Source organism: Lonchura striata, chromosome W (genome assembly GCF_050655825.1).
Source record: "Lonchura striata isolate lonStrDom1 chromosome W, ASM5065582v1, whole genome shotgun sequence".
NCBI lineage: Eukaryota > Metazoa > Chordata > Aves > Passeriformes > Estrildidae > Lonchura > Lonchura striata.
In genome coordinates this window covers 11,058,658-11,074,768 of record NC_140743.1, presented here as the reverse complement: position 1 = coordinate 11,074,768, position 16,111 = coordinate 11,058,658, and the positions used below count along the sequence as shown (strand labels likewise).

Genomic DNA, 16,111 nt, shown 5'->3' with positions numbered 1-16,111 from the left:
CCAACTCTGAAAGAGCTTGCTTTGGTTTTTATACAATCAAAGTTAGTTTTTCCATTAACATTTGTGGTTCTCTCTCAGGCCACAGATAAGTTGCTTTTTGTTAGGCTGGAAAAAAAATTTAAAACCATAGGATTACTGCAGAGGTTATGCAAATAAGTGCCACTTGCTTACTCAGCAGTGCTAGATCTGAAGGAAGACAGTCTGAGAAACTCAATTAATTAATTAATTTAAAATAATATTTATGTAGTCCATTGCATAATTACTGTTTGGCTATCAAATTAATGATTTACTTTAAAGTCAAAATTGCCTCTGTTGGAGAAGCACTTTTGAGGCACAAGACAGAAGTAAGAGCACAATATTATGGACATTTTTTTTTATTATTAGCTAAAATCCCTTGAACAACACTGATTATGCAAAAAAATATTTATAGGAAAAAAGCCAATAACTTTCACTTTAAAAAAGAAAGAAAAAAATATTCCTCCTAACCTATTGAATTTTTCCCCTGTTTATATGTTTAAACATGTGAGAGAAAATGAATTTTGAAAATATTAGTGCTCCTTTCCTCCAAGAAACTATTCAAAAACTTTCCAAACTGATGATGCTTACCCAAACTAAATTAACCTATTTTAGTTAGCCCCAAAACATTATTTTTATAACAGCTGCTTCAAAAATATAACCTCTTGATTTGTGACACTTCTATAAGAAAATAACAATGGAAAGATTCTAGTTTGTCCATGTGAAAAAAATCTAAGTGTAATCTCTTCATAACAGTATGCATATCTTTATCAAAATTAGGAATTATAACGGAAAAGGATTTTCTAGTATTTATTGCATATTTCACCACTGACTCAAGGAAAATATTTAAGAAATTGTTTAATACAGATATTTTTTCAGTTATGCTGTAACCTTTGCTAGTTTTGATACTTAAAAAGATACTTGTTTGTCAACTCTCTTTTCCATACATAATAATACAGAGAGATGCCACTTTTCAGAAGAAAAAAGTGACCAGTCTACTTACTGGAATCGGGCATAATGCGAAGGTCACCTTCCTTATAGTCATCTAAGAGTTGGTACATATACAACACAGGATCTTTCTCGTAGGTAATATAAAACCACGTGTTCATAATAGGAGCTCGAGCCAAGACCATCCCCCTCCATTCATCTTTTGAGCCATCCTCTGTCTCAAACATATGTTCGACAGCTTTGCCAATCATTGTGTCTGCCAGGTGGGCATCACTAATTCGAGATGAAGCTGAAATGGTAGCAGTTCATAAGTATGTCCATTCAAAAAGTACAGAAATAAATATTTACAAAAAATAATATTTATCCAGATTAATGAAGAAATTAATTTGAAAGTTAGTCAATTCACATAAAAAACAAATAATGCCCATTTCAGAGAGTTGAAAACCAAAGAACAGCAGAACTTGAAAAATTATTTTACCATGTTAACACTCTTTATTGACATTTTCCATCATTGCACTCCCCCCAAACTATCATAATGCAAGGTAAAGGGAGACCAATATAAGCCACAGGAAGGAATAGCATCTGTATTTTAAATATTTATACTGAAGGGGAGGAGGAGGGGAGGAAGAGAAGCTAAATCACAGAGCAGCTGTATGAAGTTCTTAATGAAGGTGTTAGGTTTGGTTCCCCCTAACCCCATTCTAGAGACCGCTACCGATTTCTTTGCAGTCAGGAAACCCAAGAATTGATTCAATTCAGAAAAAGACATTATTAGGTCAAAACCTTGAACTTTACAGTTTGGAAACACCTGAAGTTTAACAATTCTGTGCTAATTATAAGAAACAATAAAGCCTTGTTACTAGTTAAGTTACTAATTACTAAGTTATTTCACTTAGAAAATGTTTTTTTCCCTCCGCTTGTACTGATACCTATTGAAAGCACATTAAAAAAAAAAACCCAACCAAACACATAATTAATGTCAAACACATGCAAGACAGCATAGTCAGGACATTTCTCAGTTGGCTCAGAGTTTAAATTTTAATAGAAATATTGACACTACATGTATATAAGCTCGTTAGGGATAAGACTCTCAAAAAGAAAACCTACAGAATTTTCTACATACAATTTAAAGACAAGACACCACTAATTTCTCTGCTATCATCAAAACTTTGTGAACTAAAAAAAAAAAAAAGAAATTGAACAGAGCATTTAGATTATCTGCCATGTACTGAAAAGTAATTTAATAAAATGTAAATGTTCTGACAACATATGCACATATAGGAAAAAAAAACTCTTACCAACTCTGTCTGGAAGGACTTCAAGTGCTGAAACTCTTTCGTCTTTGTGCAGTTCTAGTCCATACACACAATCAAATCCATCATACTTTATAAGATAGAGGGAGGGATTTACAGGAACTTGATCAAGAACTGTGCCTTTCCATTGTGTTACAGGTCCGCTTCCTTCTCTCCAGCCATGCTGTATTCTGCAGCCTACAATGTTTCTTCGTGGCTGAGAAATAGGTTTGCTTGGTCCAACATTGTTTCTATGCTTTCTGTACACAGATACAAACATAACATTAAACAAGTACATACTCAAAATTCTATTCTGGACAAGAGCTGCATCCTTTAAGAAGGCAATATATTATTATTATATATTAATATAAGATACATTAATTTATACAGCTTAGTGCACCTTATTCAAATTAGGGTGTAAAGAATACTACATTGCTCTGGAAAAAGAAAAAAACCCACACTGAAAAGTAGTGGAATACTTTCAATATTTTGTATAAGTTGCTTTCACAACAGTAGTTCCTAAAACTAGTTTGCTTAAGCCAAAAACTATTATAGGCATTGCTACACAGAACATCAAAATTAAAACTTGCTTGTTAAAACCCTAAATCAGCTCTGAAAGAGCACTGTCACCTAATAGTATATACTTTTGCTACTTTGTTGCACTCCACAGAATGGTAAACATAATTCCCTCACCCCAGTAGGAAGAATCCAGTGGAAACATTAGTGGTGGTTGATTAAAATTCTTCAGCGCATTTGTTTTCCCTAACTTGTCTTGTCACCTGAAGGAAATTTCACTTCCCTCTGCACTTACAGGTATCTTTGACTTCAAGTATTTTTAAAGGCACATGGCAGCAACAACATTTTTAACATTCCTTTTTAGTACAACACAAAAAAAATTATATGCAAAGGTCACAGCAAGAGAAGTGATACTCTTTAAAGCAGATAATAGATTAAACATACTTTTTACCCTTCCTCATTTTTGTACTCTAACTTGCAGAGGAAGATTCCTTCTGGTGAATGGCAGTTGCTCTGATAAACAGTCATGTAAGCTATTTGACAGTTTCAACCCACTAAAACAGTGTTACACAAGTTATATTCTATTGAGTTAAATAAACCCAAACAGTAACTTGACATTTGTGAACACAACATGAAGAAACATTAACATTACAACATTGCATTGGTGATAAATATATAATATTTATTTTAGCATGTTACAATATGCATATTCATTCCTAGAGTAATACTTAGTGGGTTGCCTGATTAAAATTCTCACAAATGTTAGCTAATTCCAAAATACATTTTTTTATTAATTACCAGTTATAGTACTCTTCATTTAAATAGCAATATACACATTAGAAGCATGCTTAAAAGCAACATCTAAAAAAAGAAAAATCAGTTGCAGAAAACAACATCCATCCTTAGATTACTGACAGTGACCAAAGTAAAATGTCTCTAGGAACAATGAAAGCTCAAAGAACAACCCATGTATGCTAGAGGTCCAAAAGACACAAATAGCAATTTTATCATGAAGTCTCATAATGAGTCTTAAAAAACAATAAAAACTGTATATAAAATTACTAATGCTGAAGATGTAATCATAACTCCATTAAAAACAAGATGGATAATTCCTTCAACAGCTTGTCCCACCTCAAGACTTTCATTCTTCATGAAAGTCTTAGCAGAGTTCCACAGTATCTTCTGTCAAATTTAACTTCTGTGATGATTTTACCTGATTAAGGAGGTCAGTCTGCATTCACAATTTATCTTGTCAAAGTTAGTATTATAAAAATGCTAATCTCTTCCAGTTAAGAGGAACTCTGCAGAGTTGGTTCTAATTTTCCACAGAAACTTGAACATATGTTCAAATACTCATTCTTGCTCAAGTCTTACTTAAAAAAAATTATAATAGTCTCTGAAAAGTTTTATTCTGAATAAATGAGATGAGAGATCTGGTTCTTGGGCACAATGAAAATTATTTTGCATTAAATTAATCTATTGAATTTTAATGAATCACAATTCTATTATTCCATTTTAAGGCATCCTCACAGAATAAAACCAGCTGCTACTGAAGCTAAAAAGTTAAAGTTGAAAAAGGTAAAATAATATTGTTCATGCTTAACCACACAGTTATTTTCACTTTCTGCTTATAAATCATAACATTTAAATTTGCACAATTAAGTGAAAAGCTTCAGTCACTTTAAAAAAAGCTACACAATACAGTCCAATTTGGTCACTACCTTTTAAAACACCTTGGAGAGAGCAAAAAGCGTCATAAATGTAATTACAAATCAAGGAGCAGCTAGGTATACTTGCAGTTCAAGTTTTCCTTTGAAGGCTGGTACTACTGGACAGCCACTCATTGTCATTTGTATTGCTATTTGTTATAGCAGGAAATATGATTTTCAAACAAATAAATTGCCAAAAAAACTAATTTTGCTTGCTACTGAACATGTCATAAGAAAGAAAATAGATTTCTAACTGACTACAAACAACAGAATCATAGAGTGATCAGCCTTTAAAGATCATTTACATTCAATTCTTCTACCCCCTGCTATGGACATCTTTCATTAAATCAGGTTGCTCAAAGCCCCATCCAAACTGACCATGAACACTTTTCACTGATGGGGAATCCACAGCTTCTCTGGGCAACCTGTTCCAGTGCCTCCCAACCCTCATAATCGGAAATTTCTTCCTTATGTCAAATCTAAACCTACCCTCTTTCAGTTTAAAACCATTGCCCTTAGTTCTGTCAATACAGACCATGGTAAAAAGTTTCTTTGTCTTTTCATAAGCCCCTTTTATATATTGAAAAGCAGCAATAAGGTCTTCCCAGAGCCTTCTCTTCTCCAGGCTGAACAACCCCAACTCTCTCAGCCTGTCATCATAGGAGAGGTGTTGCAGTCCTCTGATTTAATTTTCATGTCCCTCCTCTGGACCCACTCCAACAGGTCCACATCTTTCTTGTACTGGGGACCTCAGAGCTGGATGCAGTACTCCAGGTGGGGTCTCATTATAGCAGAGGGGCAGAAACACCTCTCCTGTCCTGCTGGCCACACTTCTTTGATTTAGCCCAGGATACAATTGGCTTTCTGGGCTGCAAGCACACATTGCCAGCTCATATTCAATTTTTCATACACCAATACCCCCACATCCTTCTCTGCAGGGCTGCTCTTAATCCATTCATTCCCCAGTCTGTATTGATACTGAGGATTGCCCTGACCCAGGTGCAACACCTTGTACTTGGCCTTGTTGAACTTTATGAGGCTCACATGGACTCAGCCTTTCAAGGTCCCTCTGGATGGCATCCCTTCCCACAAGTGAATCAACTGCTCTGCTCAGCTTGCTATCATCTGTAAACTTGCTGCAGGTGCACTCAATCCCACTGTCTATCAGAGAATCATAGAATTGTTTGTGTTGGAAGGGGACCTTGAAGATCATCTAGTTTCAACCCCCCTGCCACAGGCAGTGACACCTTCAACTAGACCATGTTGTACATAGCCCCATCCAACCTGGCCTCGAACACCTCCAGGGATGGGGCATCCACAACTTCTCTGGGCAAACTGTTCCAGTTCCTCACCACCCTCACAGTAAAGAATTTATTCTTAATATCTAATCTAAACCTACTCTCAATTTAACCCATTCCCCCTTGTCATGTCACTACATGCTCTTGTAAATAGTCTTGTCCCATCTCACCTGCAAGTTCCCTTCAGGTACAGGAAGGCTGCAATTAGGTCACCCAAAAGCCTTCTCTTCTCCAGGCTGAATAATCCCAATTGTCCCAGCCTTTCCTTGTAGAAGAGATGCTCCATCCCTCTAAACATCTTTGAGGCCTTGTCTAGACTTGCTCCAACAGGTCAATATCTTTCCTGTGCTCGGGATCCCAGAGCTGGATGCAGCCCTGCAAGTGGAGTCTCACAAGAGCTGAGTAGAGGGGCAGAATCACCTCCCTTGACCTTCTAGCCGCACTTCTTTTGATGCAGCCCAGGATATGATTGGCTTTCTGGGCTCCCAGTGCACGTGGCCAGCTCATGTCCAGCCTTTCATCCACCAGCACTCCCAAGTCATTCTCTGCAGGGCTGCTCTCAATCTGTTCATCCCCCAGCCTGTATTGATACTGGGGTTTGCCCTGACCCAGGTACAGCACCTTGTACTTGGTCATGTTAAACCTCATGAGATTCCCATGAGCCCCTTTCTTGAGCCTGTCTAGGTCCCTCTGGATGGCATCCCATCCTTCAGGTGTGTCAACAGCACTATGTTGTTGATAAACATAATGAACACTACTGGTCCCAGTATGTACCCTTAAGGGACACCACCATTACTGGTATCTACTTGGACACTGAGCTGTTGACTTTGAATGCATCTATTAGCCAATTCCTTATCCATGTAACAGTCCATCTATCAAACCCATGTCTTTCCAATTTAGAGGAAGGACTAAGTCCACAACAGATAACACCACTTGCTCTTCCCTTGTCCAGTGATGCAGTCACGCCATCGTAGAAGGCCACTAGATTAGTCAGGCATGACTTGTCCTTGCTGAAGCCATGTTGGCTGTCTCTAATCACCTCCCTGTTTTCCATATGTTTAAATATGTCTTCCAGGAAGATATGTTCCACAATCTTACCAGGCATAGAGGTAAGACTGACTGGTCAGTAGTTCCCCGAGAACTCTGCACTACCCTTTTCAAAAATGGGTGTGTAATAACCGTGACCAGTATACTTCCATATAAGATAATAGTCAACTTTCTCAAACGTCTTTTTATATCAATAGTATGTTGTTTCTGTGACAAGCACAGGAACCCATAAGTATGTACATTTTGAGATGGTGTCCTGGGTTGTAAGATAAGCTTGTATTCTATTTGCCATCTGTTGAAGGCAAACCTGTTGGGCAGGTTTTGTTATCTTTTCCAAGAACCGGTTTTGCTCCTAAGAGGTAATGGTTTGTTAGTGGGCCATTGACTGATTCAATGCAGGGCTGGTAACATAACACCATCCTATTGTGAGATGTTCCACCCAGAGGGGGAAGCCAAGCACTCTTTTATTGGATATAAGGGGGTACCTTTTTGGGGACAGAGCAGCTCTTTACTTTGGGGGATTGCCAGAGAAGCAACTCTCTTCGGCGGCACTCGCAGTGAAGCAGCCGGAGCGCGCTGAGGCGACGGCGGCGGAGCTCGGAGGCAACCCCGGCGCAGAGGAAGACCGGCCCCACTGCCACCAGATCTTCAGAGGAAAACTATACCCTTCAAAAGATCACCACTGCAGCTGCAGTTCATCAACCATTGCAAGGGGAGCAATCGTCCCAGCAGGACTGCTACGGGCACCCCGAATCCTCAGGTTCTGGACTTTTTTCACTGGTTTTGTTTGTACCGATTGCATTTGCCTTTTTAAATTGTTGTCTAGTTTTCTCCTAGTAAAGAATTGTTACTCCCATTCCCATATCTTTGCCTGAGAGCCTTTTGATTTAAAACTCCTAGTAATTCGGAGGGAGGGGGTTTACCTGCTCCATTGCACAGGAGGCTTTAGCCCTCCTTCGCAGATTCCTGTCTTGTCGAACCAAGACAGATGGTATAATGAGAAAATCCAAAATGTTTCCCTTCTGTTTTATTAGAATTATCCTTAAAATTTCACAAAGTTTTGTTCCTAAAGACTGGAATAATATTGCAAAGCCTTAGACATTAAAAATTTAAGTCGTCATATGTCACAGCTAGTCTGTGTCTGAGCAATTAATTCAGTTACAGACAGGGACCTCAACCAATCACGTTCCATCTTAAGCTGCAGACATCTCACTGGTCAGGAAACTGGGAGGTGTTAAGAACAGACCAATGAGCATTATAGACTGGGACATTTCAAACCCTCTATATAAGGCTGGGTTCAAAGAATAAAGCTCTCTCTCTTGCCACATGGACCTTGTGTGTGTGTTGTCTCTGTCTGCGACCCACCCCTCCATGTTACAGTCACACATACATAAAACACAGAGCCAGGAAACGCAAATAACGCCAAGTCCTGAAAACAATTCCTGATGCTTCAGTTATGCACTCATTGTAAAAGGCTCTTCAACTCCACTAAGTTTCAGATCCTCTTATTCCAAAGAAATTATAGAATCATTTAGGTTGGAAAAGACCTTTAAGATCATTGAGTTCACCTGCAAACCTAACACTGCCATGTCCACCACTAAACCATGTCCCTAAGCAACACATCTACATATATTTTCAATACCTCCAAGGATGCTGACTCCAATACTTCCCTGGGTATTCTGTTCCAATGCTTGAAAACCCTTTCACTGAAGATATTTTTCCTGATATCTATTTTAAACCTCCCCTGGCTCAACTATTGCTTGTTATTTTGGAGAAAAGACCAACAACCGCATCACTACAACCTCTTTTCAAGTAGCTGTAGAGAGCTATAAGGTCCCTCTGAGCCTCCTTTTCTCCAGGCTAAACAGCCCCAGTTCCCTCAGCTGCTCCCCATAATATTTATGCTCTAGACACTTCCCCATCTTTTTTGCCCTTCCCTGGACACACTCCAACACCTCAATGTGTTTTTTGTAGTGAGGTGCCCAAAACTGAACAGAGTGCTTGAGGTGCAACTTCACCAGTGCAGAGCACAAGGGGACAGTCACTTCCCTAGTCCTGCTGGCAACATCATTGCTGATATAAGCTAGGATACCATTGACTTTCTTGGCCACTTGGGCACATGCTGGCTCATGTTCAGCTGACTGTCAACCAACCCTCCCACATCCTTTTCTGCCAGGCATCTTTTCAGACACTCTTCCTCTAACCTGTAGCGTTGCATGGAGTTTGTTGGAACCTAAGTGCAGAACCCAATACTTGGCCTTGTTGAACCTCAAACAACTGGCCTTGACCCATTGATCCAATCTGACCAGATCCCACTGTAGAGAGTTGTTACAGTGACTGACAAGGGTGTTGGCCAACCAAATACCTCCCAAATGCTGCAGCCACCTCACTGGCCAGGACCTGAAGGGGTGCAACATAGAGTCTTTCTACCACTGGCAGATCAACACTCCCAGTCAACTTGGTGACACCTGTAAAATCGGTGAGCATACATTTGATCTCCTCATCCAGATAATTGATAAAGATATTAAACAGGACTGGTCCCAATACTGAGCCCTGTGGATGATGCCAAATTGATTTTTGCCTTTTTTCTTTTATATATTTTCTATATTCTTTACATGTATATTTGTAGCTCTGTAGCCTATCATAGTATTTGCAGCTAGCATCTTAGCATCTTACCTACTCTATTAGACAGAAGGACAAAACAAATTCCCCAGTTCCTCCAAGCTGGGGGTCCAAAGTTAGATTCTGTGGGAAGTCAAGGTTGAAACTAGCTCTCTGAGACACATTTTCATAAACAAAGCTTAGTTACTATCTAAAAGAGGGGAAATTTAATGAAGGTTGAATGGGGGGAGCATTACCTCAGCACTTATGTCTCTAATTGGGGATTTTTGTCATTTATGGTAATTTGCTAAACATATCAAAATACAATAGAAATAGAGCTAGAAATACAGCTAGAAAGACGAGCTGGGAGTACTGTTCAGTCCATGACAGAAGTGGATATGTTAGCATTAGTAGGCCACAAGCCTTGGCAACAGAAAGCAGAACCCTGAAGAAGGAATGCAAAAGTTAATGGTGTTCTTGGTACAAGGTACTTGGTAAGCAGAAGTTATGTAAGATTGCACATACCTGTGCTAGTGTGTATGAGGCTTTGAATTAAGCAATGCTACCTTGTTACATAAATGTTATAGTTGTGCTATTTTTAGTTACAACTGAAACTGTAAACTCAGCTGTGTGTATCAATAAACAGCTTCATGTGTGCAAACCATGGAGACCCCGTCTCTTTATTAATTGCCATCAAATGATGCCCTCATGATGAGGAAGCAATGATTGTCTAGCTGAGCAACTGACGATGAGCCCTGCAGAATGAAGTGCTGCTGTGAGGAAGCAGGAAAGCCGGCCGGCAACATGAACCCTTCTGGGATAAAGGAGGTGAGGTATCCCTCCAGGATATAGGAGGTTAACTGCTGCAGGGGACAATGGGTCAGGGGATATCTGCCTAGGAAAGAGACGTTTTTGAACTTATGTCTAAGCTGTTGCAACAGCATGGCAAAACTTTGCCCTCACATGACTTAAAAGTCCTATTATGATGGGCAGCAGCTGAGATACCAGGAGTTACAGAGTCTACGGTCTTTATGACAGATTTGTGGGACAAAGCGTGAATTAAGCTATGGGATTCTGCTACCAAGGGAAATAAAGTGGCTGCAGAAATGCTGCCCTCCTGGTGGGTGATTTTTGAGGTCTTAAAGGCCCAAGAAAAGTCCCAGGCTAAAGGGAATGCCTACCCTCCCTCTACAGCAGAAGCTCAATGTTCTTTAAAATCTTAAGAGACTGCTGCTAAAGTCAAACAGATTGCCATTTGTCCCCCACATTATGGTGGAGTCACAGAATTCCTTACATTCCAAAGAGACTGCATCTCTTCCACCACAGCAAGCATGACCCACAGCCCTGGTACCCCCCTCTTACGAGGGAAAGGGAGGGGGGCCCTTTGCGCTCTGCAGGGGGTTTCGCTGCTGGCTACTGCTCAGAGAACAGTGAGGAAAACAAAGAGGAAGACCGCTTTGATCCTGGGCCCATCAATCCTGACAAAGAACCTGATTTGTATACCCCCAACCCTCATGACAACTGGGTCTATTTAAAACAGCAAGCATTAAGGGACAAGGAATTTGACATTGATGAAAGAATTGTGGCACCAGTAGTATATTTGGGACCCTGAAAATGAACTGCCTATTGAGAACAGCTGTTTTTCCCAGAAATTAAAGAGCTCTGACCGGCAGATACCAAGCACGGCATCAGTTCACTATGTTTTGCAAATATGTTAGATTCTGTGTTTGCTGCTCATGTAATGACCCAGCACGATTTAAAAACTCTTGCTCAGCTACTGCTATGCCTCATTCAATACAGCTTATGGGAAAAGGAGTGGGAGAAGGGTCTGCAAAACCTTCTTGTAACTTATGTGTGTCATGCTAATCAGACCCTGGCGGACCTCACAATCAGGCAGCTTATGAGAATGGCACCATACACAGATCCTGCCACCCAGTCGTGAGACTGCCCAAGGGAAGCCCTTGATGGAGTCTGGGATGCAGTTTGCCAAACCTTTCTTAAGGTCCCCAATGCAAAAACACCTCAGAAAGCATTCACAGCCATTGTCCAGGGGCCTAAAGAACCCTACATTCAGTTTATTGATTGCCTTAAGCAAGCACTTGAATGCCACATTGATAATTCTGATGCCCATGAAATTTTGCTTGTAAAACTTGCAGTTGAAAATGTAAACACAGACTGTAAAAAACTGCTTAAGTCCCTGCCTAACCAAGAACCAGCTCTTATTGAAATGGTTGAAGTGTGCAACCGTATGGGGGCAATAGAACATCAGTATGAAGCCATGGCCACAGCTTTTGCAGCCATCAAAGGTCCCTCTGGAATTCCGGGAGTCTGTTTCATCTGTGGCAAACCTGGCCAACTTAAAAAAGAATGCTTAGCTCAGAAAGGAACTAAGTCAAAAACACCTGATGTATGTCCATGGTGTCATCAGGGTCATCATTTTGCTAACCAGTGTTGCTCTAATTATGATTTTGAAGGTCACCCGATCCAGGAAAACTGGAACTGCAGCACAGGTAGGCGCCACGCTCCTACACAAATACCTCAGCCACCACAGCAGATGCTGTCACTGCAGATGCCAACTCTGCAGATGCATCCACCAAGGATACCCAGAAGAGGATCGCCTCAAGTCTTCAGCCAGCAACTGCAGTCAGTGCCGGACTGGACTTGGCAACCTCAATCACAGTAACATTGATCGATTCTTCTGTTCATTTACTCTCTACAGGAATTTTTGGCCCACCAGGACCCCAGAAAAGTGCTTTGCTGGTGGGGAGGTCTTCAACTACCCTTTTAGGACTTTTTGTCCTCCCAGGAGTTATAGACTCAGACTCTGTTAAGGAAATTAAAATCATGGCTTGGACCCCCTTTCCACCCTGTACTGTCCCTCAAGGAACACATATTGCACAATTGATTCCCTTTTCACATGATTTGTCATCCCCTGTAAAAGAATGCAAAACAAGGGTGGAAGGATTTGGTTCTATGGGAACCCCACAAATGCTGTGGGCACAGACAATTTCTGATGAACATCCCATTTGCAAATGTACCCTGACATTACAGGGGGAGCAGATAACACTCACTGGTATTTTAGATACCAGAGCCGATTTCACTGTTATCTCTCAAGCCAAGTGGCTCCCCACATAACCCCTCACAGAGGTACGCCAAGCCCTCACTGGGACTGGGGGGAGCAGTCTCAGTTATCAAAGTCGTGATCTAACTCAGGTGACGGGACCTGAAGGTCACATAGCCTCAGTAAAACTGTTTCTTCTGCCTGTACCCATGGTATTATGGGGACGAGATGTACTTTCTCAATGGGGTCTCAGAATTCAGTCTGATTTTTAATAGGGGCCATTGTGGCATGTGACACCCTGAAATTAACTTGGAAAACTGATACACCCCTCTGGGTGGACCAGTGGCCCCTGCCACTACCTAAATTGTGTTATCTTACTAACCTTGTCCAAGAACAACTTCAGAAGGGACATATAGTCCCCTCTACCAGTTCCTGGAATTCACCTGTGTTTGTAATTAAAAAACAAACTGGCAAGTGGAAGACCTCTGCAAAATCAATGTTGCTATGGAGGACATGGGAGCACTCCAGCCTGGTCTTCCATCTCCCACCATGATACCCCGAGATTGGCACCTGACGGTCATTAACTTAAAAGATTGCTTTTTTGACATTCCTTTGCATCCTGATGATGCTCCTAAATTTGCCTTTTCTGTCCCAAGCACCAATATGCAAGCACCCCTGCAAAGGTATCACTGTGTGGTCCTTCCCCAGGGCATGAAAAACAGTCCTACTATTTTCCAGTGGTTTATTGCAAGGGTCCTCAGCCCCATTTGCCAAAAGATGCCTGCTGCCTTATTATATCATTATATGGATGACATTCTTATTGCAGCAGAAAAACAGGGAGTTATGGAGGAAGCCTTTGCCCTTGTTGTTGCTGCTGTAACCCAGGCAGAGCTTTGTGCTGCTTCTGAAAAAATCCAGCATCAACCCCCTTGGAAATATCTCAGCTGGCGCATTAGGACCCAGAGTATTTCTCCTCAGCCTTTACAAATTCAAACAAACATTTGCAGTTTGCATGATGCTCAAAAGCTTTTGGGTTCAATTAATTGGGTTCGTTCCTTGCTAGGAATCTCAAATGTGGATGTGAGACCTTTGATCTGTTAAAAGTCAAAACAGATCTCCTGTTGCCTCAGCAACTCACACCAGAAGCCTGACAGGCACTGCAGCAAGTAGTTGATGCTATTTCAAATCGGCAAGCAGCCCGATGGGCCCCTGAGTTGCCTTTTTCTTTAATAATTCTGAATCTGGCTAGGTAACCCCATGCTTTGACTTTTCAGTGAGATCCTAAAGTGCCTGACCCCTTGCTGACAATAGAGTGGATTTTTCTGCCACAACAAATGTCTAAAACTATAAGCACACAACATGAGATATTTGCTTTGCTCATTGTAAAAGCTAGACAGAGACTTACCATACTTGCAGGTGTGGATTTTTGTTTGATCTGTTTGCCTATTACTACTGTCTATTTACAGTGGCTGTTGCAGCAATGTGAAATTTTTCAAATGGCCCTCACTGACTTTTCTGGACAACTTTCTACATATCCCCTGAATCACAAGCTTGTGTCAACCAGCTTTAATCTCCTAACATGACCCAAGAGAAGTGAGGTTCCATTATAAGCTTGAACTGTTTTTACAGATGGATCTGGCTGCACCCACAAGTCGGTACTGATTTGATGGAAAACATATCTCAACCAATGGGATTCAGATTTCACTACTGTTTCAGGTTCTCCCCAGATTGCTTAACTGGAAGCTGTTGTGCAGGCTTTCCAATGATTTGTTACCTTTTTTAACTTAATAACAGATTCTGCTTATGTTGCAGGACTTGTGGAGAGAGCTGAAGCTGCCATACTAAAGGATGTTCCCAACAAAGAATTGTTTCAATGGTTTCAACTTGTTTTCCTTTTAGATACTAGGCAAGACCCCTATGTGGAGTTGCGGTTTTATATGTTTTATTACATCTTTATTCTGTCATGGTTTGTTCCAGTGTACCCCCATACTGTATTGGTTTCTCCCTGAGTTTTCCCGCCTTTCCCCAAGTGTCAGTTTCCCTAGAAAATGCCAAGTCAGTTCCCTGCCCCCTCCCAAGTGCCTTGTCTGTCACTCGGTGCCCCTTCCCCTACCTCTAGAAACTTCCATCCAGGGCACCGAGTGATTGGATGAGGTCCTGGGACCCCTACCCTGTCTCCCCCTCACTGGATCCCCCAGATGTCAATCCCCACAAGAGTCACTCCTGTCTGTTCCCCCACTGGCTGATCGGCCCCCCTCCCTCTCCCTATGTAACATGTTGCCAGCACCCCCGAGTTGCACTTGTTGGCTGGCCGCCTCCGGTGCTGTTGAATCCACAGGACCTCAATAAACATCGGATTTTTGCCCCCAACAAGTGCCTCTCCTCATTTCCTCGCCATTGGAATCAGCAGCGACCTCAGGACCCACAAAGCACTCTCCAAAGCCCAGCTGGGTACAGCGGAGGGTGCTTCCACTCGCCCTACTCGCCCCGCAGGAGAGCTAGCCGGGGCTGAGGACAGTGGTCTGGGGCGGGACTGCGGCACCCCTATTTTGTCATGCATGTCAGGTCTCACACTACTTTGCCTGGTTTTATTGCAGAAGGAAACCAGCAAGCAGATTTACTTACCCTACCTGTTCAACTGCTGGACCACTTTTCCCAGGAAAAACTCAGTCACTTATTTTTTCACCAAAATGCTGCTGCGCTCACCCACACCTTTGACTTGACCACATGCCAAGCTGTTAGTATTGTGGCTGTGTGCCCAGACTGTCAAAGACACTCCTTCCTCTCCGTTGCAGGAGGTGTTAACCCTAGAGGACTTCAAAGCCTACAAATTTGGCAAATGTATGTTACTCATTTTCCCAAATTTGGCAGACTTAAGTACATTAATTTCTCTATTGATACCTTTTCAGATGCTTTATTTGCATCCTGTCATACAGAAGAATCAGCAAAAGACATTTGCTGCCACTTTACGAGTGCCTTTGTAGTCCTGGGTATCCCCTCACAAGTCAAAACTGATAATGGCCCAGCATATATTTCTCAGAGAGTTGCAAATTTCCTTGCCCTCTGGGGGATAACACACAAAACAAGGATTCTTCATTCCTCAACGGGCCAAGCTATAATTGAAAGGGTCCGTGCTTCACTGAAACGTCTTTTGTTGCAACAGAAAGGGGGAATGAAGAATACTACCCCAGCAGAGTGATTACAGAAGGCACTGTATGTTTTTAACTTTTTAAATTGTTCCCTCATGGATCCTAACCCTCCATTTGTAAGGCATTTTGGCAAAACCCCTCAGTTAGAAGTTAAGCAGAAAGCCCCTCTCCTTATTAAGGACCCAGGAAAAGGTAAAAATATGGGACCTTATCCCCTTGTCATATGGGGAAGAGGTTTTGCTTGTGTCTCCACAGAAAATGGCCCGAGGTGGACCCCAGGCAAGAACGTGAGACCTATTAGAGAATCCCTGCATACCTCTCCTGAGGATCCTGATCACCCTGGCACTTCCTCCCCGGTTTTGCCCACTTCACCATCAGCTCTGCCTTCTCAGACTGCAGAGTCTGGATCCCCCAAGAGCCCGTGGCCACCTGAACCAGCTTCTACCTGACCCAAGGGGACTCATCAACCTCTCAC

At 41.7% G+C, this 16,111-nt stretch overlaps 1 protein-coding gene and 1 long non-coding RNA gene across 6 annotated transcripts in view; both read right to left on the bottom strand.

Annotated features, from left to right (window-relative positions):
• The window catches only part of LOC146763044 (spindlin-Z-like), a 159,278-nt gene that overhangs the window by 4,504 nt on the left and 138,663 nt on the right, over positions 1 to 16,111 (bottom strand). For all 5 annotated transcript variants that reach the window (XM_085571197.1, XM_085571200.1, XM_085571198.1 and 2 more), the window contains 2 exons: positions 2,262 to 2,515; positions 1,019 to 1,252 (listed from right to left, as the gene is read on the bottom strand). In XM_085571197.1, coding sequence (XP_085427323.1) covers positions 1,019 to 1,252; positions 2,262 to 2,515 — 488 coding nt within the window. The remainder of the gene's footprint in view (positions 1 to 1,018; positions 1,253 to 2,261; positions 2,516 to 16,111) is intronic.
• Positions 1 to 16,111, bottom strand: part of LOC146763045 (uncharacterized) — a 107,309-nt gene that overhangs the window by 39,304 nt on the left and 51,894 nt on the right. The gene's annotated exons all lie outside the window — the stretch shown is intronic.